The sequence below is a fragment of the Lissotriton helveticus genome, chromosome 4_2 (genome assembly GCF_964261635.1).
Source record: "Lissotriton helveticus chromosome 4_2, aLisHel1.1, whole genome shotgun sequence".
Lineage (NCBI taxonomy): Eukaryota > Metazoa > Chordata > Amphibia > Caudata > Salamandridae > Lissotriton > Lissotriton helveticus.
In genome coordinates, this window is record NC_136064.1 from 88849984 (window position 1) to 88873830 (window position 23847).

At 46.5% G+C, this 23847-nt stretch overlaps 1 protein-coding gene across 1 annotated transcript in view; it reads left to right on the forward strand.

Annotated features, from left to right (window-relative positions):
- Positions 1-23847, forward strand: part of ANHX (anomalous homeobox) — a 158955-nt gene that overhangs the window by 126382 nt on the left and 8726 nt on the right. The window contains exon 7 of the mRNA XM_078639995.1: positions 16206-16290. Within this exon, the coding sequence (XP_078496121.1) occupies positions 16206-16290 (85 nt within the window). The remainder of the gene's footprint in view (positions 1-16205; positions 16291-23847) is intronic.

A 23847-nucleotide genomic window follows, 5' to 3' on the forward strand; every position in this document is an offset into this window, starting at 1 on the left:
TTATGTGGGAATAGGGTGGGAAGTAATTTAATTATAATAAACATATTAATAATTTTTAGATGTTATTAATTTTATTTTAATAAAATTTAGCGTTTTAGTTCCATGGCCGGTTGTGGGTTTATAGAGGAGGGTGGGAAGTAATTTAATTATAATTTATTAAATAATATGTTTTTTATTAATTAATATTGATGTATTTGATGTATTTGATATTTATATTGTTAATTGTGGTAATTAATTATTAATTATTTATTTATTCGTTGTTAATTATTATGAATTAATTGGTAATTATATTAATTGTGTCATTTTTTTAGGAGCTGGTTGTGGGTTGAAAGAGGAGTAAGGTGGGAAGTAATTTAATTATGATTAATTAATTCATATTTTTATTAATTAATATTTATGTACTTAATATTGTTAATTGTGGTAATTCATTTATTATTAATTATTTATGTATTGGTTGTTAATTATTACTAATTAATTGGTAATTATATTAATTGTGTCTTTTTTAGGAGCGGGTTGTAGGTTGATAATGGAGTAGGGTAGGAAGCGATTTAATTATAATTAATTAATAGATAATTATTATTAATTATTACTTACGTATTTGATCTTTTTTATTGTTAATTGTGGTAATTAATTAATTTATTATTAGTTATTTATTAATTGGTTGTTAATTATTATTAATTAATTGGTAATTATGTTAATCATGTAATTTTTTAGGAGTGTGTTGTGGGTTGGGGAGTAAGGTGGGAAGTAATTTAAATTAAATATATTTATTTTGCCTGTTAATTGTAATTAATTAATTAATTAATTGTTAATTAATTATGTTAATTGTGTCATGTTTTACAACATTGGTGGTGTCAGTTATAGGGGAATATGGTGGGAGGTAAATTATTTATAGTTGATTAATTATTTTTTTAATTAATGCTAATTAATTAAATATGCTAATTGTGGAATACTTTTGATGTGTGAGTTGTGGGGTTTTCAGTTGTAAATGTTGGGAATAGTTTTTATTAAATTAATGATTTGTTGTTAATTTGTATTAATATATTAATGTAAAATTAGTTATGGAAATTGTGTAAGTATTTTTAGGTGTCTATTTTGGTGTTTATTGGGGTAGAGGGTGGAAAGTAATTTAGTTCAAATAAATTAATCATTAGTTGATCATTAATATTAATGTATTAATTGATAAATATTTTTGGTAATTGTTTTGTTTTTATTTTGTTTGGGGATTTAGGTTCAATAGCTGTAATCTTTGGTTTCATCCCCTCCGCTATCCAGCACTTTGCCTACTGTTGCACTCATTGGAGTGGGAATAGTAATTTATTCCCCTCTGCTATCCAACACTTTCCGTACTGTTGCACTCGCTGGAGTGGGAATAGTAATTGTTATCCCTCCGCTATCCAACACTTTCCCTACTGTTGCACTTCCTGGAGTGGGAATAGCAAATTATTCCCCTCCACTATCCAACGCTTTCCCTACTGTTGAACTTGATGCAGTGGGAATAGTAATTTTTACCCGTACACTTTCTCTACTGTTGCAGTTGTGAAAGTGGGAATGGAAAATTGTTTCCCTCCGCTATCCAACACTTTCCCTACTGTTGAACTCCCTGGAGTGGGAATACTAAATTATTCTCCTCCGCTATCCAACACTTTCCCTACTGTTGCATTTATTGGAGTGGGAATAGTAAATTATTCCCCTCCGCTATCCAACACTTTCCCTACTGTTGCACTTGTAGGAGTGGGAATAGTAATTTTTACCCTTACGCTATCCAATACTTTCCCTACTGTTGCATTCGCTGGAGTGGGAATAGTAGTGTTTGAGGCATATGAGCTGCAGATTGTACACTTAGCATAGATCGCCATCTGGTGTTGGGCTCGGATGATTACATGTTGTTTTTGTCTTCGAAGAAGTCTTGTAGTCACGAGACCGGTGACTCCTCCTTCGGTGTACAGTGCGCATGGGCTTCGGCTCCATCGTTAGATTGTTTTTTTCCGCCATCGGGTTCGGATGAAACTTGCTGCGCTTCGGTTCGGAACCGTTTCCAGACCCCTTGGACACGCAGTTACATTCACCGACGGTATTGTTACGATCGTGTGCCTTCGATGCGCACCTTGAAAGCCTCCATCTCTCTTCGACGCCTGCGAACCTCGACGCGGGCTGTTGGGCCTATCCGAGCTGATACAGACGAACGTCGATGGAACGGACATCTTTTAAAAAATGTCCACAGTGTGGTGCTAAATTTCCACACTCGGACCTCCCTCCTGTATGGAATGTGTGCCTCTCTCCAGAGCATCAAGAGGACAATTGTGAAGCCTCCCTTTCATTTTAATAGAAAAAGACTATCCGGGATCGTCAAGCTCGACGCCAAGACATGCAACGAGGCTCAGGCTCCATCCCGGACATCTTCAATCCAGGTCCCGATAACCTTCCGGAGCCAGAAGAAATCATGGACTCCGAAGCAGACGTCTCCAATGCCGATGACGATGAGGACATCACTCCTGCTCAAAGGGACGTGAGTACTGAAACCCCAGCCCGACCCAGCCCAAAACAATGGCACCGGTAACACCTTCGCCTTCAGGCTCAGGTTTGCACTGTACCAAGTCTTCGAACGCCCCGCCCTCGGGCTCGGCACCGAAGGACAGACTCGAGCCAACCACTCGGCACCGAAAAACCATCCTCTGCACCGAAAGACTCTGATAAAAAGTCGGCGCCGAAGCAACTTGATCAGGCATCGACACCAAAATAGCCGGATAAACCATCGGCACCGAAAAAACCTGATAAGACTTCGGTACCGAAACGAACTGAAAAACATTCGGCATCGAAACACATAGAAAAGACTTTGGTACCATCAAAACAGAAGGCACCGAAAACTTCGGAACCGAGTAAAGCTGGTGTACCGGACAATGCCCCAAAACACCCAAAATCAGTTCCTAAGGACAACTCTTTGACACCAAGCAAGTCTGTGGAGTCAGAAGAACTTTTTTCTCCAGATCCAAAGGAGACTACTATATTTATCCACCCAAAGACTGGTCATATAGTCACCAAGCTACCTGCAAAGAGGACACCAGAATATTTACCCCAAATTCCAGTTCCTCCAAAGAAAATTCATATATCTACTAACACTTCTCCTCCACCTTCACCTCCACCACCTGTTAACCCTAACTTACTAATTTCACCACCACACTATCCAGATTTACAGGATAGTGATGATTCACAGGGACATGGAGATTTAGATGAGGATGTAAGGCCCTGTAGAAGAAGATTTTTTGTTAGAAACGTTTGCACAACCGCACAAATCTACTCATTTTATTTATTTATTTATTTATTTATGGCTCTTATAAAGCGCGCAGCTACCTCCGTCGGAGGTGTCCCGGCGCTAAAAAACTGTCAGCAGAGATAAGGAGAAAATCTAAGATGAGGAGAATAGCCAAGTTTTCAGGCGGTTACGAAATTGTACTTCAGATGAGGCAAATCTAAGGTCCAGGGGGAGGCCGTTCCAGTGTTTCGCAGCAAGGACAGCAAAAGCTCTGCCGCCCATTCGAGCGCGGCAGAAGCGTGGCACCACCAAAAGGCGTAGGCTGTTGGAACGTAAATCTCTCACAGAATGAGATAATGTAACTCTCTTTCTCAGGTAATCTGGGCCAGTACCGTTGAGAGCACGGAAAACAAGAGTAAGTATTTTAAACTTAATCCGAGAGGCTATGGGAAGCCAATGGTGCTTTTTGCGAAACATAGAGATCGAATGTCGAAAAGGGATGTTACCAATCAGTCTGGCTGCCGCGTTTTGAACTGCTTGAAGGCGTTCAATTAGGTACAAAGGGGCCCCAGCATAGAGACTGTTGGCATAGTCCAAATGGGACGTTATTAACGCCTGAGTGACTGTTCTGCGCGCATCCATTGGCAAGAATGGAAAACATTTTTTCATCATTTTTATCTTACCAAAGCAGGCAGCCGTGACTTTGTTAATTTGCGGGCCGCAGGAGAGCGTGTCATCAAACTGGAATCCCAAGTTACGGGCAGTGTGCACCGGAGTAGGAGGAGGGTTAAGGACCGAAGGCCACCACAGAGAGGGGGGAATAGTCATTTTTTGATGTCTTACCTATGCTACAAGGCCTTATCAGACATGCTCCTGAGGTGTTTAAAGACCCAGTCAGAGCTAGGGTTCTTAACCCCAGAGTAGATAAAAAATACAAAGCAGCTCCTAGCGACCCTATCTACATTAAGGGCCAACTTCCCTTAGATTCATTAGTAGTAGCCAATGCAGGTAAAAGGGCAAACTCCCAGGGTTCATGTGACACACCACCTCCTGACAAAGAATCTTAGTTGTCAGACGTGTCAGGTAAATGTATGGCATCTCAGGCTGCTAGTTCATGGAAAATTGCAAACACACAAGCACTGATAGCAAGATATGACAGGGCTCACTATGACGAGCTCGAGAAGCTCATTCAACATCTTCCACCAGAGTATAAGGACAAAGCTAATGACCTTGTACAAGAAGGGAAACTAATAACTAATACCTGAATAAAATGTGCACTAGATGCAGCAGACACTGCGTCACGTGCTATAAATACTAGTGTGCTACTACGTAGACACGCATGGCTTAGAGTGTCTGGTTTTAAGCAAGAGGTGCAAAATGCAATCCTAAACCAACCATTTGATCAACAGCACCTTTTTGGAGCTGCAGTTGATGCATCTTTAGAAAAAATAAAAAAGATACAGAAACAGCAAAGTCTATGGGGGCCCTACAATCACCATCTGCCAGAGGTTTCTTTTGTCGTTCCTTTTACAGGGCAGGGTCCAAAACTAACACATCAGAACACCCTACATCCTCCTATAAGAGCCCCAACCAAGGCTCCTTTTCTAGGGGATACAATAGAGGAGATTACCGAGGTAACAACAACAAGGGTAGAGGCAGAGGTAACAACACCCGCAACACCCCAAATAATAATAAACAGTGACTTCCCTATGCTTCCCCCCGATCATCCCAATCCTGTCGAGGGACACATCTCACAGTTCCTACCTGTCTGGAATTCCATCACAACAGCCAGGTGGGTAAGACAAATTATCCAGTATGGTTATTGCCTGGAACTCACTTCTACACCCCCCAACATTCCTCCAAGACAGCGCCCAATGTCATTAGACCATCTAACGCTACTCAAACAAGAAGTCTTGCCAATGTTACAAAAAGATGCAATAAAGCCAGTTCCCCTAGTTCATCAAGGGACAGGGGTTTACTCCCTGTACTTCCTTATCCCAAAGAAGGACGGCTCTCTAAGACCAATACTGGACCTCAGACCGCTAAACTGTCACATTCATTCAGACCACTTCCACATGGTCACTCTGCAACAAGTGCTTTCATTACTGCAGCAAGGCGACTTTCTCTACACTATAGATCTAAAAGACGCCTACTTCCACATTCTGATACATCCCTCTCACAGGAAGTATCTCAGTTTTGTGGTAGATGGTCCACACTACCAGTTCAAGGTGCTTCTGTTCGGAGTCACCACAGCACCCAGGGTCTTTACCAAATGCCTCGCAGTCGTTGCAGCCCATCTCAGAAGAGAACAAATTCATGTCCCCTACCTAGATGATTGGCTCATAAAAGCAAACTCCCAAAACAGCTGTGTGCAACACACGCTTCAGACAATACAGTTGCTTCACAGTCTAGGATTCACAGTAAACCTAGTCAAATCCCATCTCCAACCATCTACAATGCAACAATATCTAGGGGCTACAGTAAACACTCTCACAGCCAAAGCTTATCCCAATCTCATCAGGATAAATGCTATACAAACACTAGTTCAAAGATTTCAACCGCAACACACTCTACCAGCAAGAGTGTTCATGCAACTAATAGGAATGATGGCATCATGCATTTTTCTTGTCCCTCATGCAAAACTACAAATGCGCTCATTACAAGAATGTCTAGCACATTAGTGGAACCACGCTCAAGGTCAACTACCAGATCTGGTGTTGGTAGACCGCACCCAGCGATCTCTGCAGTGGTGGAACACAAAAAACCTTGCCAAAGGGCGGTCGTTCCTCGAGCCACTTCCACAGCTAGTACTAACAACAGATGTGTCGCTCACCGGATGGGGAGCACTTCTCAAAAACCATGCCACTCAAGGGTTATGGACCGCTCAGCAAAAACAATTCCACATCAACTATCTGGAATTGTTAGCAATCTCTCTAGCGCTAGAATCGTTTCAACCGCAACTCCTCAACAAAGTTGTCTTAATACGCACAGACAACATGACGGCAATGTATTACATACAAAACAGGGGGGGACACACTCTCTCCAGTTATCCCGTCTAGCACAGAGCATCTGGAGGTGGGCCATTCCGCGAAACATATATCTCCTAGCAGAACATCTACCAGGAGTACACAATCAAATAGCAGATCTGCTCAGTCGTCAGACACAACAAATCCACGAATGGGAACTTCATCCTCAAGTTCTTCTTCCATTCTTTCACATGCGGGGACAGCCAAACATAGATCTGTTCGCCACACACAAAAACACAAAATGCCAATACTTTGCATCCAGGTATCCACACCCATTGTCCAAAGGCAATGCGCTACGGATGAACTGGTCAGGAAAATTTGCTTACGCTTTTCCGCCTCTCCCACTCATTCCTTTGTTAGTGAGGAAGCTCCAACAGCACTCCCTGACAATGATCCTAGTTGCTCCAACATGGGCAAGACAACCATGGTTCACAACTCTGTTGCAACTTTCAGTAGTGCCACATCAAAAGTTGCACCTCTCTTTCAAGTTTCTCACTCAAAACCATGGAGAGATAAGACATCCTAATACAAATCAGTGCAACCTGGCGATCTGGCTCCTGAAATCCTAGAGTTTGGATACCTCAATCTTCCACAAGAATGTATGAACGTTATCAAAGAAGCTAGGCGCCCTACAACAAGAGCGTGCTACGCTGCAAAATGGAAAAGGTTCGTCATTTATTGCTCTAACAATAATGACCCACTAGATGTTTCCACTCAAAACATAATTTGTTACCTTTTGCATCTACAACATTGTAATCTAGCGTATACATCAATAAGATTGCACCTAGCTGCCATGGGAAACAACCTTTACAACGCAACTTTTACAACGCACTACCATTACAACAAAACTTTTACAACGCAACATCCATTACAACGCATGCAATTACAACTCAACCGCTACAACGCATGACACTACAACGCACACCATTACAACGCATGTCATTACAACTCAGTCATTACAACGCATACCATTACAACGCATAACATTACCATCCAACACTTACCCTACTGTTGCACCCCCTGGAGTTAGAATAGTAATTGTTACCCCTACACGATCCAACACTTACCCTACTGTTGCACCCCCTGGAGTTAGAATAGTAATGTTTACCTCTACACTATCCAACACTTACCCTACTGTTGCACCCCCTGGAGTTAGAATAGTAATTTTTACCCCTACACTATCCAATACTTTCCAAACATGCAATGTAATGTAATGCGTTGTAATGGTATGCGTTGTAAAGGTATTAGGCGTTGTAATGGAATGCGTTGTAAATGTAGTTTTTAAAATTTCGTTGTAATGGCATGCGTTGTAATGGAATGCGTTGTAATGGATGTTACGTTGTAAAAAATGCGTTGTAAAGGTATGCGTTGTAAAAGTGTGCGTTGTAACGTCGTACATCCGCTGCCATAGCAGTCTATTTGCGGAACCAACAACATCTGTCGCTTTTCAAAGTTCCACCAATAAAAGCTTTTATGGAAGGACTTAAATGGATAATTTCACTGAGAGCTCTATCCTCCCCAGTGTGGAATCTCAATATAGTCCTTACCAGATTAATGGGCCCTTAATTTGAACCTCTACACAAATGTGAATTACAATACCTTACTTGGAAAGTAGCATTTTTAGTCTCTATCACATCTCTCAGAAGAGTGAGCAAATTCCAGGCATTAACCATACAAGAACCATTCTTACAAATTCTACTTTTCTACCTACATTAGTGTCTGCCTTCCATCTAAACCAGACAGTTGAGCTACCAGTGTTCTTTCCTCAACCAGACTCAGTGGCAGAAAGAGCGCCACACACTCTTGATGTCAAAAGAGCATTGCTCTATTACTTAGAAAGAACAAAACTATTTTGGAAAACCAAACAACTTTTCGTAGCTTTCTCCCCACCTCATAAAGGCAATCCTATATCTAAAACAGGAATTGCAAGGTGGATTGTAAAATGTATACAAATATGCTACCTTAAAGCTAAACACACATTAACCATTCCCCCTAGAGCTCATTCCACACACAAACTAGGGGCATCTATGGCATTCTTAGGAAACATTCCTCTAGATGACATATGCAAAGCAGCAACTTGGGCCACACACCTTCACAAAACACTATTGTGTAGATGTGCAATCAAAACAACAAGCTAGTGTGGGCCAGGCTGTATTAAAAACACTTTTTCAAACTACTGCAACAGATAGAGGCAGCCACCGCTAAGGAGGATACTGCTAAGTGTACAATCTGCAGCTCATATGCCTCGAATGGAAAGTTGTACACTTAGCATAGATCGCCATCTGGTGTTGAGCTTGGATGATTACATGTTCTTTTTGTCTTCCAAGAAGTCTTGTAGTCACAAGACCGGTGACTCCTCCTTCGGTGTACTGTGCGCTTGGGTTTCGGCTCCATCGTTAGATTGTTTTGCCAGTAGGGTTAGATGGAGTAGTGAGAAATAGAGAAGTGTCCATGCGTGATGTATCTACTTAACCACATCAGTGGTAAGGCGATTCCTCTGATGTGCTGCAGATCCATGATTCCCATTGTTCATGACGAGCTCAGCTTGTCATGAGCACAGGAGCAGTGTACTGCATGACGAGGTGAGCTCGTCATGAGCCTGGAAGGGGTTAAGATAATACTGGATCAGATAGAGGTATCCGGGGAGGAGGGTGGGTGTGTACAACTCTGCAGCTCTACATGCCAAGAACAGATGCATACTGGTAAGTAGCATTTTCCTTTTAACCCCTCCGCTATCCAACACTTTCCCTACTATTGAACTCCCTGGAGTGGGAATAGTAATTTTATCCCCTACGCTATCCAACTCTTTCCCTACTGTTGCACTTGCTGGAGTGGGATTAGTAATTTGTTTCCCTCCGCTATCTAACATTTTCTCTACTGTTGCACTTGCTGGAGTAATAGTAAATTATTCCCCTCTCCTATCCAACACTTTCCCTACTGTTGCACTCCCCGTAGTGGGAATATAAATTTTTACTCCTACACTATCCAACACATTCCCTACTGTTACACTCGATGGAGTGGGAATAGTAATTTTTATGTCTCATCTATCCAACACTTTCCCTACTGTTGCACTTGCTGGAGTGGGAATAGTATTTTCTTCCCTTCGCTATCCAACACTTTCCCTACTGTTGCACTCATTGGAGTGGGAATAGTAAATTATTCCCCTCCGCTATCCAACACTTTCCCTACTGTTGCATTAATTGGAGTGGGAATTGTAAATTATTCCCCTCCACTATCCAACAATTTCCCTACTGTTGCACTCGCTGGAGTGGAAATAATAAATTATTCCTCTTCGCTATCCAACACTTTCCCTACTGTTGCACTCGCTGGAGTGGGAATAGTAGTTTATTCACCTCCACCATCCAACACTTTCCCTTCTGTTGCACTTAATGTAGTCAAATGTAGTTTTAAAAATGTATTAATATTTTAATTTATAATATATATTTAATGTTACAGGTGTATGTATACATATATATATATATACACATATATATATATATGTATTTATATTTTTTTATATATTTCCAACATTGTACACATTATTAAAATAATTATTTATTAATTATTATTAACTAAATATATATACTACATTTTATATATGAATGTTTAATTTATTTTTACATTACATTTATTACTTATAATTTTTAACATTTTCTAATTCTATTTTATTTTTACCTCTTCCATGCTCATGACGAGCTGAGCTCGTCATGAGGCACGGTGCTCTGAGCCGTGGAACGCTCACATGCGGGGATAATTCCCCTGCTGTGCTCAACGTTCCACGGGAACGGGTGTGGTCATGACGAGCTCAGCTCGTCATGAGCACACGAGCGCCGTGCCTCATGACGAGCTGAGCTCATCATGAGCACCGGGGCGCTGTGCGCGCCCCCCGCCCCCAGCACAGCGGGGGAATTACCCCCGCACGGAAGGGGCTAAGTTACTTGTATTTAATTTATTTCACATTATTTTTTATACAAAAAAACTATATTTTGTACTTTGATATTTTTAACAACGATATTTTTTCTTTCGATATTTTAGAACTTACCATTATGAAGATGGAATGTCGATATTTTTGACATTGATATTTATGTTCTGTTAGATTTGGGGGTCTCTGGTTGGCACAGGTAGTTACTTGTGACAAGCAGGGACCCTCTCCTCTAGTCAGGACAAGGGAGTTACCCTCATAAAATAACCCCTGCTCACCCTCTAGGTAGCTTGGAGCGAGCAGACAACACTTATTTCAGAGGCGTTGTAGGTTAAGCATTTGTGAACTCATACAGTAATCAAGTGACACACCACAAATGGACACCACACTAGATTTATGTAAAAAAAAATTATTTTTATATAGAGACTTAGCACAAGACCAAATAACGACCAAAAATTTCCACAAAACTTGTCAGGGATAAAGAGTTCTTGTTTAAATGCGTATTGTTAAAGCCTGTGCGATTCGTATTCCTTTGTTTGGCCCTTACGGTGATGAAATAAACCCAAAGAGTCTAACAAGCACAGCGGACGCTTCTGTCCAATGCGCTCAAACACGGAGTGCGAGCCGTACACAGTACCTTGGATTGAAGAGTTCGTCACGGAAGATGCGGTGACAACCAAAAGCGTTGCACACGGCGATGTCCTTCTTTCAGGGTGCGAGCTATGGCTCGTTGGGGCCCAGAGTCGCGTTGTTCGAGGAGACGGTGCTTTGTGGGGTGCGATCGATGTTCGTTGCGGCGTACGAGCCGTACCTTGAGAGCTGGCGCCTTTCCGTCGTTCAGTACGGTGCGAGGCGGCAGTACAATGCAGGTGTGCGACGCGTACCCAGCTGCTCTATGCGCTTGCAGTTGTCAGCGGCAGGGAGCGCGTTGGAGTAGTGCGGCTCGAAGGGGGGCGAAACAGTGTGCGGTGCGGGGTCCTCCTTTCACGGTGCGAGCTACGGCTCGTTGGGGCACAGAGTGGCGTTGCTTGAGGCGGACAGCCGGGCACGGGGCTTCCCAGAGTACGAGTCGATTCTTTGTGGCACACACAGCTCCCTGCTTCAGCGCTATGGGGAAATCAGCGTTTCCAGCAGCTCTCTTTAAGGCAGGTGAAGTCCACTGGTCCTGGGATTTCGTTCAGGGGTCAAGCTCACCCACAAGCCCTTGGAGATCTTTAAGCACAATTTTGTAAGTAAAGTCTTTGAAGTCTTTCTCCTCTCCTTCCGCAACAAGGCAACCACTGCAGGCCAATCCCCCAGGTCAGGGACAGTACTCCTCCTTACAGCTTTCCCAGTTCCTTCTCCTCGGGCAGAGGTTTCTTCTTGTCAAAGCAGGATCTAATTTCTTGGAAGCAGGGTCCCAATACTTATACCCCTAAATCCTTTGTTCCTCTGGGGTAGAGGGGCCTGTGCCCAGCCAAAACCAGTTCTTGAGCACTTGTTGACATGACTCTGACTTTTCATTCAGGGAGTAGGCTAGATACATCAGATACTCCACAGGGGGTGGAGCCAGCATTGTGGTGGAAAGGCACAGTCCTATTCAGAGTCCAGGTGCACTCCTCCCACCCATCTGGATGTAAATCTCTCTATTCACCACCAGGCTACCTAGCCCTGCCCTCTGGAATCTCCCAGCCCTGTCACTCACAGAAACCAGACAGCAGATACACATCCTAGCAGAGGCGGGCTGAAATGGTTAGGCAAGCAAATACCAACTTTCTAAAAGTGGTATTTGCAAACACAGAATCTTAAAATAAACTTTACTAAAAGATGTATTTTATTATTCTGTGTTCAGGCATACTAAACTCGAATATCTACCATGTTCCCTGAGTCTGATAGGATTATAGAATGTAACAATTCTAACAGCCCATTCTGGCCTATGAGAACAGGTAGCCTTGCAATAGTGAAAAACTAAAATGGCTGTAATTCACTATTAGGACATGCCACCCACATCAGGGCTTGTCCTACCTTATACTTACAATGCACCCTGCCCTTTGGCCTACCGTAGGGGTGACTATTATGAAGTTAAGGGATGATTTAGGGACTGGCAAGTGGGTGCACTTCCCCAGTCAGCATGACAGTACCAGGCCTTAGACACATTTTACAAGGCTGCTTCTGTGGGTGGCGCAACCAGCGCTGCAAGCCCACTAGCAGCATTTGGATTTACAAGCCCTGGGCACTCCTGGTGCACTGTACTGATAGTAAACCAAATAAGCCAATCATGGAATCCAATCAATACATACATTTTATACAGGGAGCACTTGCACTGTGGCACTGATTGGCAGTGGCACAGTGCTCTGAGCAGCTAACACCAACAAAACACAGCAACAAAAAGTGGAAGAGAGACCCACACCAAGGTGCCAGGTCTAACATGACCCAATATTTTGGAAACATAATATTTTGACACTTTATATTTTGTCAGTGATCCGTGACTAAGGTTCATGTGTACCAAGAGGCAGTGACTAAGGTTCATGTGTACCAAAAGGCAGCGACTAAGGTTCATATGTACCAGGAGACAGGGGCTAAGGGTTATGTATATCTGGAGTCAGTGACTACGATTAATGTGTACCAGGAGACAGGGGCGAAGGTTCATGTGTACCAGGAGACAGGGGCTAAGGTTCATTTGTACCAGGAGGCAGTGATTAAGGTTCATGTGCACCAGGAGGCCGTGACTAAGGTTCATGTGTACCAGGAGGCAGTGACTAAGGTTCATGTGCACCAAGAGGCCGTGACTAAGGTTCATGTGTTCCAGGAGGTATTGACTACGGTTCATGTGTACCACAAGGCAGTGACAGAGGTTCATGTGTACCAAGAGGCAGTGACTACAGTTCATGTGCACCAGGAGACAGGGGCTAAGGTTCATGTGCACCAGGAGGCCGTGACTAAAGTTTGTGTGCACCAGGAGACAGGGGCTAAGGTTCATGTGCACTAGGAGGCCGTGACTAAGGTTCATGTGCACCAGGAGACAGGGGCTAAGGTTCATGTGCACCAGGAGGCTGTGACTAAGGTTCATGTGTACCAGGAGGTATTGACAAAGGTTCATGTGTACCAAGAGGCAGCGACTAGGGTTCATATGTACCAGGAGACAGGGGCTAAGGGTTATGTATATCTGGAGTCAGTGACTACGATTAATGTGTATCAAGAGACAGCGACTAAGGTTCATGTGTACCAAGAGACAGCGACTAAGGTTCTTGTGTACCAGGAGACTAAGTGACAGTGACTAAGGTTCATGTGTACCAGGAGACAGGGGCGAAGGTTCATGTGTACTAGGAGACAGGGGCTAAGGTTCATTTGTACCAGGAGGCAGTGACTAAGGTTCATGTGTACCAAGAGGTATTGACTAAGGTTCATGTGTACCACAAGGCAGTGACAGAGGTTCATGTGTACCAAGAGGCAGTGACTACGGTTCATGTGCACCAGGAGGCCGTGACTAAGGTTCATGTGCACCAGGAGACAGGGGCTGAGGTTCATGTGCACCAGGAGGCAGTGACTGAGGTTCATGTGCACCAGGAGGCAGTGACTGAGGTTCATGTGCACCAGGAGGCAGTGACTAAGGTTCATGTGCACCAGGAGGCAGTGACTGAGGTTCATGTGCACCAGGAGGCAGTGACTGAGGGTCATGTGCACCAGGAGGCAGTGACTGAGGTTCATGTGTACCCGGAGGTATTGACTAAGGTTCATGTGTACCAGGAGACAGGGACTAAGGTTCATGTGCACCAAGAGGCAGTGACTAAGGTTCATGTGCACCAGGAGGCCGTGACTAAGGTTCATGTGTACCCGGAGGCAGTGACTAGGGTTCATGTGTACCAGGAGACAGGGACTAAGGTTCATGTGCACCAGGAGGCAGTGACTTAGGTTCGTGTGCACCAGGAGGCAGTGACTAAGGTACATGTGCACCAGGAGGCAGAGACTAAGGTTCATGTGCACCAGGAGGCAGTGACTAAGGCTCATGTGTTACAGGAGACAGGGGCTATGGTTCATGTGCACCAGGAGGCAGCGACTGAAGTTCATGTGCACCAGGAGGCAGTGACTAAGGCTCATGTGTTACAGGAGACAGGGGCTATGCTTCATGTGCACCAGGAGGCAGCGACTGAGGTTCATGTGCACTAGGAGGCAGTGACTAAGGTTCATGTGCACCAGGAGGTATTGACTAAGGTACATGTACACCAGGAGGCAGTGACTAAGGTTCATGTGCACCAGGAGGCCGTGACTAAGGTTCATGTGCACCAAGAGGCAGTGACTAAGGTTCATGTGCACCAGGAGGCAGTGAATAAGGTTCATGTGCACCAGGAGGCAGTGACTAAGGCTCATGTGTACCAGGAGACAGGGGCTAAGGTTCATGTGCACCAGGAGGCAGGGACTAAGGTTCATGTGCACCAGGAGGCAGTGACTAAGGTTCATGTGCACCAGGAGGCAGTGACTAAGGTCCATGTGCACCAGGAGGCAGTGACTAAGGTTCATGTGCACCAGGAGGCAGTGACTAAGGTTCATGTGCACCAGGAGGCAGCGACTGAGGTTCATGTGCACCAGGAGGCAGTGACTAAGGTTCATGTGCACCAGGAGGCAGTGACTAAGGTTCATGTGCACCAGGAGGCAGCGACTGAGGTTCATGTGCACCAGGAGGCAGTGACTAAGGTACATGTGCACCAGGAGGCAGTGACTAAGGTTCATGTGCACCAGGAGGCAGCGACTAAGGTTCATGTGCACCAGGAGGCAGTGACAAAGGTTCATGTGCACCAGGAGGCAGTGACTAAGGTTCATGTGCACCAGGAGGCAGTGACTAAGGTTCATGTGTACCAGGAGGCAGTGACTAAGGTTCATGTGTAGCAGGAGACAGGGGCTAAGGTTCATGTGCACCAGGAGGCAGTGACTAAGGTTCATGTGCACCAGGAGGCAGTGACTAAGGTTCATGTGTAGCAGGAGACAGGGGCTAAGGTTAATGTGCACCAGGAGGCAGTCACTACGTTTATGTGCACCAGCAGGCAGTGACTAAGGCTCATGTGTTACAGGAGACAGGGGCTATGGTTCATGTGCACCAGGAGGCAGCGACTGAAGTTCATGTGCATCAGGAGGCAGTGACTAAGGTTCATGTGCACCAGGAGGCAGCGACTGAAGTTCACGTGCACCAGGAGGCAGTGACTAAGGTTCATGTGCAGCAGGAGGCAGCGACCTTGCTTCATGTGCACCAGGAGGTATTGACTAAGGTTCATGTGTACCAAGAGGAAATGACAGAGGTTCATGTTCACCAGGAGGCAGCGAATGAGGTTCATGTGTACCAGGAGGCAGTGACTGAGGTTCATGTGCACCAGGAGGCAGTGACTAAGGTACATGTACACCAAGAGGCAGCGACTGAGGTTCATGTGTACCAAGAGGCAGTGACTGAGGTTCATGTGCACCAGGAGGCAGTGACTAAGGTTCAGGTGCACCAGGAGGCAGTGACTAAGGTTGATGTATACCAAGTGGCAATCACTAGGGTTCTGGTATACCGAAAGAAAGTCACCAAGGTTGTTGTATACTTAGAGGCAGTCTCTAGGGTTCTGGTATACCAAGAGGCAGTCACAAGGGTTTTGGTATATAAAGAGGCAGCCACTAAGTTTGTTGTATGCTAGGAGGCAGTCTCTAGGGTTCTGGTGTACCTGGAGGTAGTCACTAAGGTTCTGGTTTACCAAGTGGCACTACTGAAGAGTCCACTTTAAAAGGAGGCAGTGACTAGAGATAGAGGATAGAGGGGTCTCAGTTTCCCTAACAGACGACAGAGGTCTAGATATTAGCTAAAAATAGATCACAATGAACAGATGCCTGATCTCTAATGTGAAATGTGATTAAAATAAAAAAGCTTCCTGATAATAGGGAAATGTGAGTTAAGAGCGCTTCTGTGCTTCAGGGAGCGCCCTAGCGCACGGTCAGGCTCACAGACCTATGAGAAGGCCCTGTGCTCTAACGTTATATCCTCTCCCGGCTCTTCCAGCTCGTCACTGCCAGCTGACGAACAGTTCCAGAGCTTACCAGTGCCAGCTCTTACTGAAGAGGACCAGCCTCTGGAGCATACAGAGGTAGGTGCAGTATTTGCTGGTTCATGCAGTGGTAGGTGCAGTGTGTGCTGGTTCATGCAGAGGTAGGTGCAGTGTGTGCTGGTTCATGCAGAGGTAGGTGCAGTGCGTGCTGGTTCATGCAGTGGTAGGTGCAGTGTGTGCTGGTTCATGCAGAGGTAGGTGCAATGTGTGCTGGTTCATGCAGAGGTAGGTGCAGTGTGTGCTGGTTCATGCAGAGGTAGGTGCTGTGTGTGCTGGTTCATGCAGTGGTAGGTGCAGTGTGTGCTGGTTCATGCAGAGGTAGGTGCTGTGTGTGCTGGTTCATGCAGTGGTAGGTGCTGTGTGTGCTGGTTCATGCAGTGGTAGGTGCAATGTGTGCTGGTTCTTGCAGAGGTAGGTGCAGTGTGTGCTGGTTCATGCAGAGGTAGGTGCAGTGTGTGCTGGTTCATGCAGTGGTAGGTGCAGTTTGTGCTGGTTCATGCAGTGGTAGGTGCAGTGTGTGCTGGTTCATGCAGAGGTAGGTGCAGTGTGTGCTGGTTCATGCAGTGGTAGATGCAGTATTTGCGGGTTCATGCAGTGGTAGGTGCAGTGTGTGCTGGTTCATGCAGTGGTAGGTGCAGTGTGTGCTGGTTCATGCAGAGGTAGGTGCAGTGTGTGCTGGTTCATGCAGTGGTAGGTGCAGTGTGTGCTGGTTCATGCAGTTGTAGGTGAACTGGTAGGTACGGTGTGTGCTTGTTCATGCATTGGTAGGTGCAGAAGTAGGTGCAGTGTGTGCTGGTTCATGCAGTGGTAGGTGAACCGGTAGGTACAGTGTGTGCTGCTTCATACCGAGGCAGGTGCAGTGTGTGCTGGATCATGCATTGGTAGGTGCAGAGGTAGGTGCAGTGTGTGCTGGTTCATGCAGTTGTAGGTGAACTGGTAGGTACGGTGTGTGCTGGTTCATGCATTGGTAGGTGCAGAAGTAGGTGCAGTGTGTGCTGGTTCATGCAGTGGTAGGTGAACGGGTAGGTACAGTGTGTGCTGCTTCATACCGAGGCAGGTGCAGTGTGTGCTGGTTCATGCAGTGGTAGGTAAACGGGTTGGTACAAAGTGTGCTGGTTCATGCTGAGGCAGGTGCAGTGTCTGCTGGTTCATGCAGTGGTAGGTGCAGTGTGTGCTGGTTCATGCAGAGGTAGGTGCAGTGTGTGCTGGTTCATGCAGTGGTAGGTGCAGTGTGTGCTGGTTCATGCAGTGGTAGGTGCAGTGTGTGCTGGTTCATGCAGTGGTAGGTGCAGTGTGTGCTGGTTCAAGCAGAGATAGGTGCAGTGTGTGCTGGTAGGTGCACTGTGTGCTGGTTTATGAATTGGTAGGTGCAGTGTGTGCTGGTTCATGCAGTGGTAGATGCAGTGTGTGCTGGTTCATGCAGTGGTTGGTGCAGTGTGTGCTGGTTCATGCAGAGGTAGGTGCAGTGTGTGCTGGTTCATGCAGTGGTTGGTGCAGTGTGTGCTGGTTCATGCAGTGGTAGGTGCAGTGTGTTCTGGTTCATGCAGTGGTAGGTGCAGTGTGTGCTGGTTCATGAATTGGTAGGTGCAGTGTGTGCTGGTTCATGCAGTGTTAGGTGCAGTGTGTGCTGGTTCATGCAGTGGTAGGTGCAGTGTGTGCTGGTTCATGCAGTGGTAGGTGCAGTGTGTGCTGGTTCATGCAGTGGTAGGTGCAGTGTGTGCTGGTTCATGCAGAGGTAGGTGCAGTGTGTGCTGGTTCAAGCAGAAATAGGTGCAGTGTGTGCTGGTAGGTGCAGTGTGTGCTGGTTCATGAATTAGTAGGTGCAGTGTGTGCTGGTTCATGCAGTGGTAGGTGCAGTGTGTGCTGGTTCATGCAGTGGTTGGTGCAGTGTGTGCTGGTTCAAGCAGACCTAGGTGCAGTGTGTGCGGGTAGGTGCAGTGTGTGCTGGTTCATGAATTGGTAGGTGCAGTGTGTGCTGGTTCATGCAGTGGTAGGTGCAGTGTGTGCTGGTTCATGCAGTGGTTGGTGCAGTGTGTGCTGGTTCATGCAGAGGTAGGTGCAGTGTGTGCTGGTTCATGCAGTGGTTGGTGCAGTGTGTGCTGGTTCATGCAGTGGTAGGTGCAGTGTGTGCTGGTTCATGCTGTGGTAGGTGCAGTGTGTGCTGGTAGGTGCAGTGTGTGCTGGTTCATGAATTGGTAGGTGCAGTGTGTGCTGGTTCATGCAGTGGTAGGTGCTGTGTGTGCTGGTTCATGCAGTGGTAGGTGCTGTGTGTGCTGGTTCATGCAGTGGTAGGTGCAGTGTGTGCTGGTTCATGCAGTGGTAGGTGCAGTGTGTGCTGGTTCATGCAGAGGTAGGTGCAGTGTGTGCTGGGTCATGCATTGGTAGGTGCAGAAGTAGGTGCAGTGTGTGTTGTCTTATGCAGTGGTAGGTGCTGTGTGTGCTGGTACATGAATTGGTAGGTACAGTGTGTGCTGGTTCATGCAGTGGTAGGTGCAGTGTGTGCTGGTTCATGCAGTGGTAGGTGCAGTGTGTGCTGGTTCATGCAGTGGTAGGTGCAGTGTGTTCTGGTTCATGCAGTGGTAGGTGCAGTGTGTGCTGGTTCATGAATTGGTAGGTGCAGTGTGTGCTGGTTCATGCAGTGTTAGGTGCAGTGTGTGCTGGTTCATGCAGTGGTAGGTGCAGTGTGTGCTGGTTCATGCAGTGGTAGGTGCAGTGTGTGCTGGTTCATGCAGTTGTAGGTGCAGTGTGTGCTGGTTCATGCAGAGGTAGGTGCAGTGTGTGCTGGTTCAAGCAGAAATAGGTGCAGTGTGTGCTGGTAGGTGCAGTGTGTGCTGGTTCATGAATTAGTAGGTGCAGTGTGTGCTGGTTCATGCAGTGGTAGGTGCAGTGTGTGCTGGTTCATGCAGTGGTTGGTGCAGTGTGTGCTGGTTCAAGCAGAGGTAGGTGCAGTGTGTGCTGGTTCATGCAGAGGTAGGTGCAGTGTGTGCTGGTTCATGCAGTGGTAGGTGCAGTTTGTGCTGGTTCATGCAGTGGTAGGTGCAGTGTGTGCTGGTTCATGCAGAGGTAGGTGCAGTGTGTGCTGGTTCATGCAGTGGTAGATGCAGTATTTGCGGGTTCATGCAGTGGTAGGTGCAGTGTGTGCTGGTTCATGCAGTGGTAGGTGCAGTGTGTGCTGGTTCATGCAGAGGTAGGTGCAGTGTGTGCTGGTTCATGCAGTGGTAGGTGCAGTGTGTGCTGGTTCATGCAGTTGTAGGTGAACTGGTAGGTACGGTGTGTGCTTGTTCATGCATTGGTAGGTGCAGAAGTAGGTGCAGTGTGTGCTGGTTCATGCAGTGGTAGGTGAACCGGTAGGTACAGTGTGTGCTGCTTCATACCGAGGCAGGTGCAGTGTGTGCTGGATCATGCATTGGTAGGTGCAGAGGTAGGTGCAGTGTGTGCTGGTTCATGCAGTTGTAGGTGAACTGGTAGGTACGGTGTGTGCTGGTTCATGCATTGGTAGGTGCAGAAGTAGGTGCAGTGTGTGCTGGTTCATGCAGTGGTAGGTGAACGGGTAGGTACAGTGTGTGCTGCTTCATACCGAGGCAGGTGCAGTGTGTGCTGGTTCATGCAGTGGTAGGTAAACGGGTTGGTACAAAGTGTGCTGGTTCATGCTGAGGCAGGTGCAGTGTCTGCTGGTTCATGCAGTGGTAGGTGCAGTGTGTGCTGGTTCATGCAGAGGTAGGTGCAGTGTGTGCTGGTTCATGCAGTGGTAGGTGCAGTGTGTGCTGGTTCATGCAGTGGTAGGTGCAGTGTGTGCTGGTTCATGCAGTGGTAGGTGCAGTGTGTGCTGGTTCAAGCAGAGATAGGTGCAGTGTGTGCTGGTAGGTGCACTGTGTGCTGGTTTATGAATTGGTAGGTGCAGTGTGTGCTGGTTCATGCAGTGGTAGGTGCAGTGTGTGCTGGTTCATGCAGTGGTTGGTGCAGTGTGTGCTGGTTCATGCAGAGGTAGGTGCAGTGTGTGCTGGTTCATGCAGTGGTTGGTGCAGTGTGTGCTGGTTCATGCAGTGGTAGGTGCAGTGTGTTCTGGTTCATGCAGTGGTAGGTGCAGTGTGTGCTGGTTCATGAATTGGTAGGTGCAGTGTGTGCTGGTTCATGCAGTGTTAGGTGCAGTGTGTGCTGGTTCATGCAGTGGTAGGTGCAGTGTGTGCTGGTTCATGCAGTGGTAGGTGCAGTGTGTGCTGGTTCATGCAGTGGTAGGTGCAGTGTGTGCTGGTTCATGCAGAGGTAGGTGCAGTGTGTGCTGGTTCAAGCAGAAATAGGTGCAGTGTGTGCTGGTAGGTGCAGTGTGTGCTGGTTCATGAATTAGTAGGTGCAGTGTGTGCTGGTTCATGCAGTGGTAGGTGCAGTGTGTGCTGGTTCATGCAGTGGTTGGTGCAGTGTGTGCTGGTTCAAGCAGACCTAGGTGCAGTGTGTGCGGGTAGGTGCAGTGTGTGCTGGTTCATGAATTGGTAGGTGCAGTGTGTGCTGGTTCATGCAGTGGTAGGTGCACTGTGTGCTGGTTCATGCAGTGGTTGGTGCAGTGTGTGCTGGTTCATGCAGAGGTAGGTGCAGTGTGTGCTGGTTCATGCAGTGGTTGGTGCAGTGTGTGCTGGTTCATGCAGTGGTAGGTGCAGTGTGTGCTGGTTCATGCTGTGGTAGGTGCAGTGTGTGCTGGTAGGTGCAGTGTGTGCTGGTTCATGAATTGGTAGGTGCAGTGTGTGCTGGTTCATGCAGTGGTAGGTGCTGTGTGTGCTGGTTCATGCAGTGGTAGGTGCTGTGTGTGCTGGTTCATGCAGTGGTAGGTGCAGTGTGTGCTGGTTCATGCAGTGGTAGGTGCAGTGTGTGCTGGTTCATGCAGAGGTAGGTGCAGTGTGTGCTGGGTCATGCATTGGTAGGTGCAGAAGTAGGTGCAGTGTGTGTTGTCTTATGCAGTGGTAGGTGCTGTGTGTGCTGGTACATGAATTGGTAGGTACAGTGTGTGCTGGTTCATGCAGTGGTAGGTGCAGTGTGTGCTGGTTCATGCAGTGGTAGGTGCAGTGTGTGCTGGTTCATGCAGTGGTAGGTGCAGTGTGTTCTGGTTCATGCAGTGGTAGGTGCAGTGTGTGCTGGTTCATGAATTGGTAGGTGCAGTGTGTGCTGGTTCATGCAGTGTTAGGTGCAGTGTGTGCTGGTTCATGCAGTGGTAGGTGCAGTGTGTGCTGGTTCATGCAGTGGTAGGTGCAGTGTGTGCTGGTTCATGCAGTTGTAGGTGCAGTGTGTGCTGGTTCATGCAGAGGTAGGTGCAGTGTGTGCTGGTTCAAGCAGAAATAGGTGCAGTGTGTGCTGGTAGGTGCAGTGTGTGCTGGTTCATGAATTAGTAGGTGCAGTGTGTGCTGGTTCATGCAGTGGTAGGTGCAGTGTGTGCTGGTTCATGCAGTGGTTGGTGCAGTGTGTGCTGGTTCAAGCAGACCTAGGTGCAGTGTGTGCGGGTAGGTGCAGTGTGTGCTGGTTCATGAATTGGTAGGTGCAGTGTGTGCTGGTTCATGCAGTGGTAGGTGCAGTGTGTGCTGGTTCATGCAGTGGTTGGTGCAGTGTGTGCTGGTTCATGCAGAGGTAGGTGCAGTGTGTGCTGGTTCATGCAGTGGTTGGTGCAGTGTGTGCTGGTTCATGCAGTGGTAGGTGCAGTGTGTGCTGGTTCATGCTGTGGTAGGTGCAGTGTGTGTTGGTAGGTGCAGTGTGTGCTGGTTCATGAATTGGTAGGTGCAGTGTGTGCTGGTTCATGCAGTGGTAGGTGCTGTGTGTGCTGGTTCATGCAGTGGTAGGTGCTGTGTGTGCTGGTTCATGCAGTGGTAGGTGCAGTGTGTGCTGGTTCATGCAGTGGTAGGTGCAGTGTGTGCTGGTTCATGCAGAGGTAGGTGCAGTGTGTGCTGGGTCATGCATTGGTAGGTGCAGAAGTAGGTGCAGTGTGTGTTGTCTTATGCAGTGGTAGGTGCTGTGTGTGCTGGTACATGAATTGGTAGGTACAGTGTGTGCTGGTTCATGCAGTGGTAGGTGCAGTGTGTGCTGGTTCATGCAGTGGTAGGTGCAGTGTGTGCTGGTTCATGCAGTGGTAGGTGCGGTGTGTGCTGGTTCATGCAGTGGTAGGACTCAGGGAATGGTCACCAGGCTGGGTCTGCCCTGTGAGTGCTCAATGTGACCCGGTCCCTCCCAGAAGGAGGCGCCTTAAGGAACAGCATCAAACACTGGCTATGAGTGAGTTTAATGTTTGTATGAGAGGGCTGGTTATCAGTGAGAATAGACCAGTAGCTGAATCGCGAAATAGTGGAGGAACGCAAGTTACTAAATGACGGAGAGGAGAGGAACGCTGTGGAGGATGTGGTCCTATTTCTGACTTTATGAGTGATGTGTGAGCTCTGGTAGATGCTGATAGTGGTTTGTGATCATGGAGGGCGGTTAATGCTCTCAGACGGCTTCTCGAGAGAGTGGGAAACGGGCTGGGAGATGGGTAGACGCATTGGCTCGCATCAATGCCAAGATGTTGCTCCGTAGATGGTGTAGCAGCAGTCGTTACTATAGATGTGGTTGAGGGGTTTAGATAAATATATATATATAATGTGTGTGTGTGTGTATATATCAAGAATTTCAAGTTTAGGTGGAGAGCAATATATATAAAGTTCAATTGACAAAATGAAATACATATCAAAAGATGAAGCAATTTCTAAAGAACAATTGCTAAATAAAGCTCTCTGATAAAACAAAACTGAAGGCTATTAACCCAGTATGCATTTATCGGCCAAATAAATCCTGCAAAAACATTATTTTGAATTTATAGACTTTTGTGACCATTACTACAAAATATTGTCAAGGCTGCAAATCTGTGCCAGAAAAATGCTGTGCCAAAGCAATATAAAACAGGCTCCGCGACAAGAGAACAATGTGCCCCTTGCACTGATGTTTACTTCAGGGCCCATTGCCAGCTGCCTACGATATGTATAATTTTATATAGGGTTCCTAACAAATAAATTGATGTGGGGTTTATTAGGAACACCATGATCGTTCCCAACCAAACACTAGTACACGGTCTCTCTTACATGATTGGGCCAAAGCCATCTAGAAATTATAGAATATTGTATTTCTGTTTTTTTTTTTACAAAAAAGCTCACATGCAACGTTGTGTGCGTTGGGAAAGAAGCTAGCAGTATGAAATAAAACAATATGAATTTACACAACTATTGTATTAGATGCAGAAGGGCAACACTTGCATATTCAGTTGCAAAATAACAAAATAAAAGTAACTGAGTTATCCAACTTACGTTAAAGTTGTGGACATAGTGGGGAGCATAGTACAAGTGATCAAAGGAGGGATTGGTCCAACAGTATAGAAGCATCCAACAGAAACCCTCAAAAGGAAACTAAATCGAACTGTTAATCACTGCAACGTATCAACAGATTTCACAAAGAAATAGAAAGTGCTTTCTGTTGTGTTAGAGCAACATATTTCAGTACCAGCTTTAGGAACTTTAAAAGCAGACCTAAGTAACATTTGGACAGTTTATATATTTTGCTGTCTGTTCAGGCCACTCGGCACGCAGCAAATGT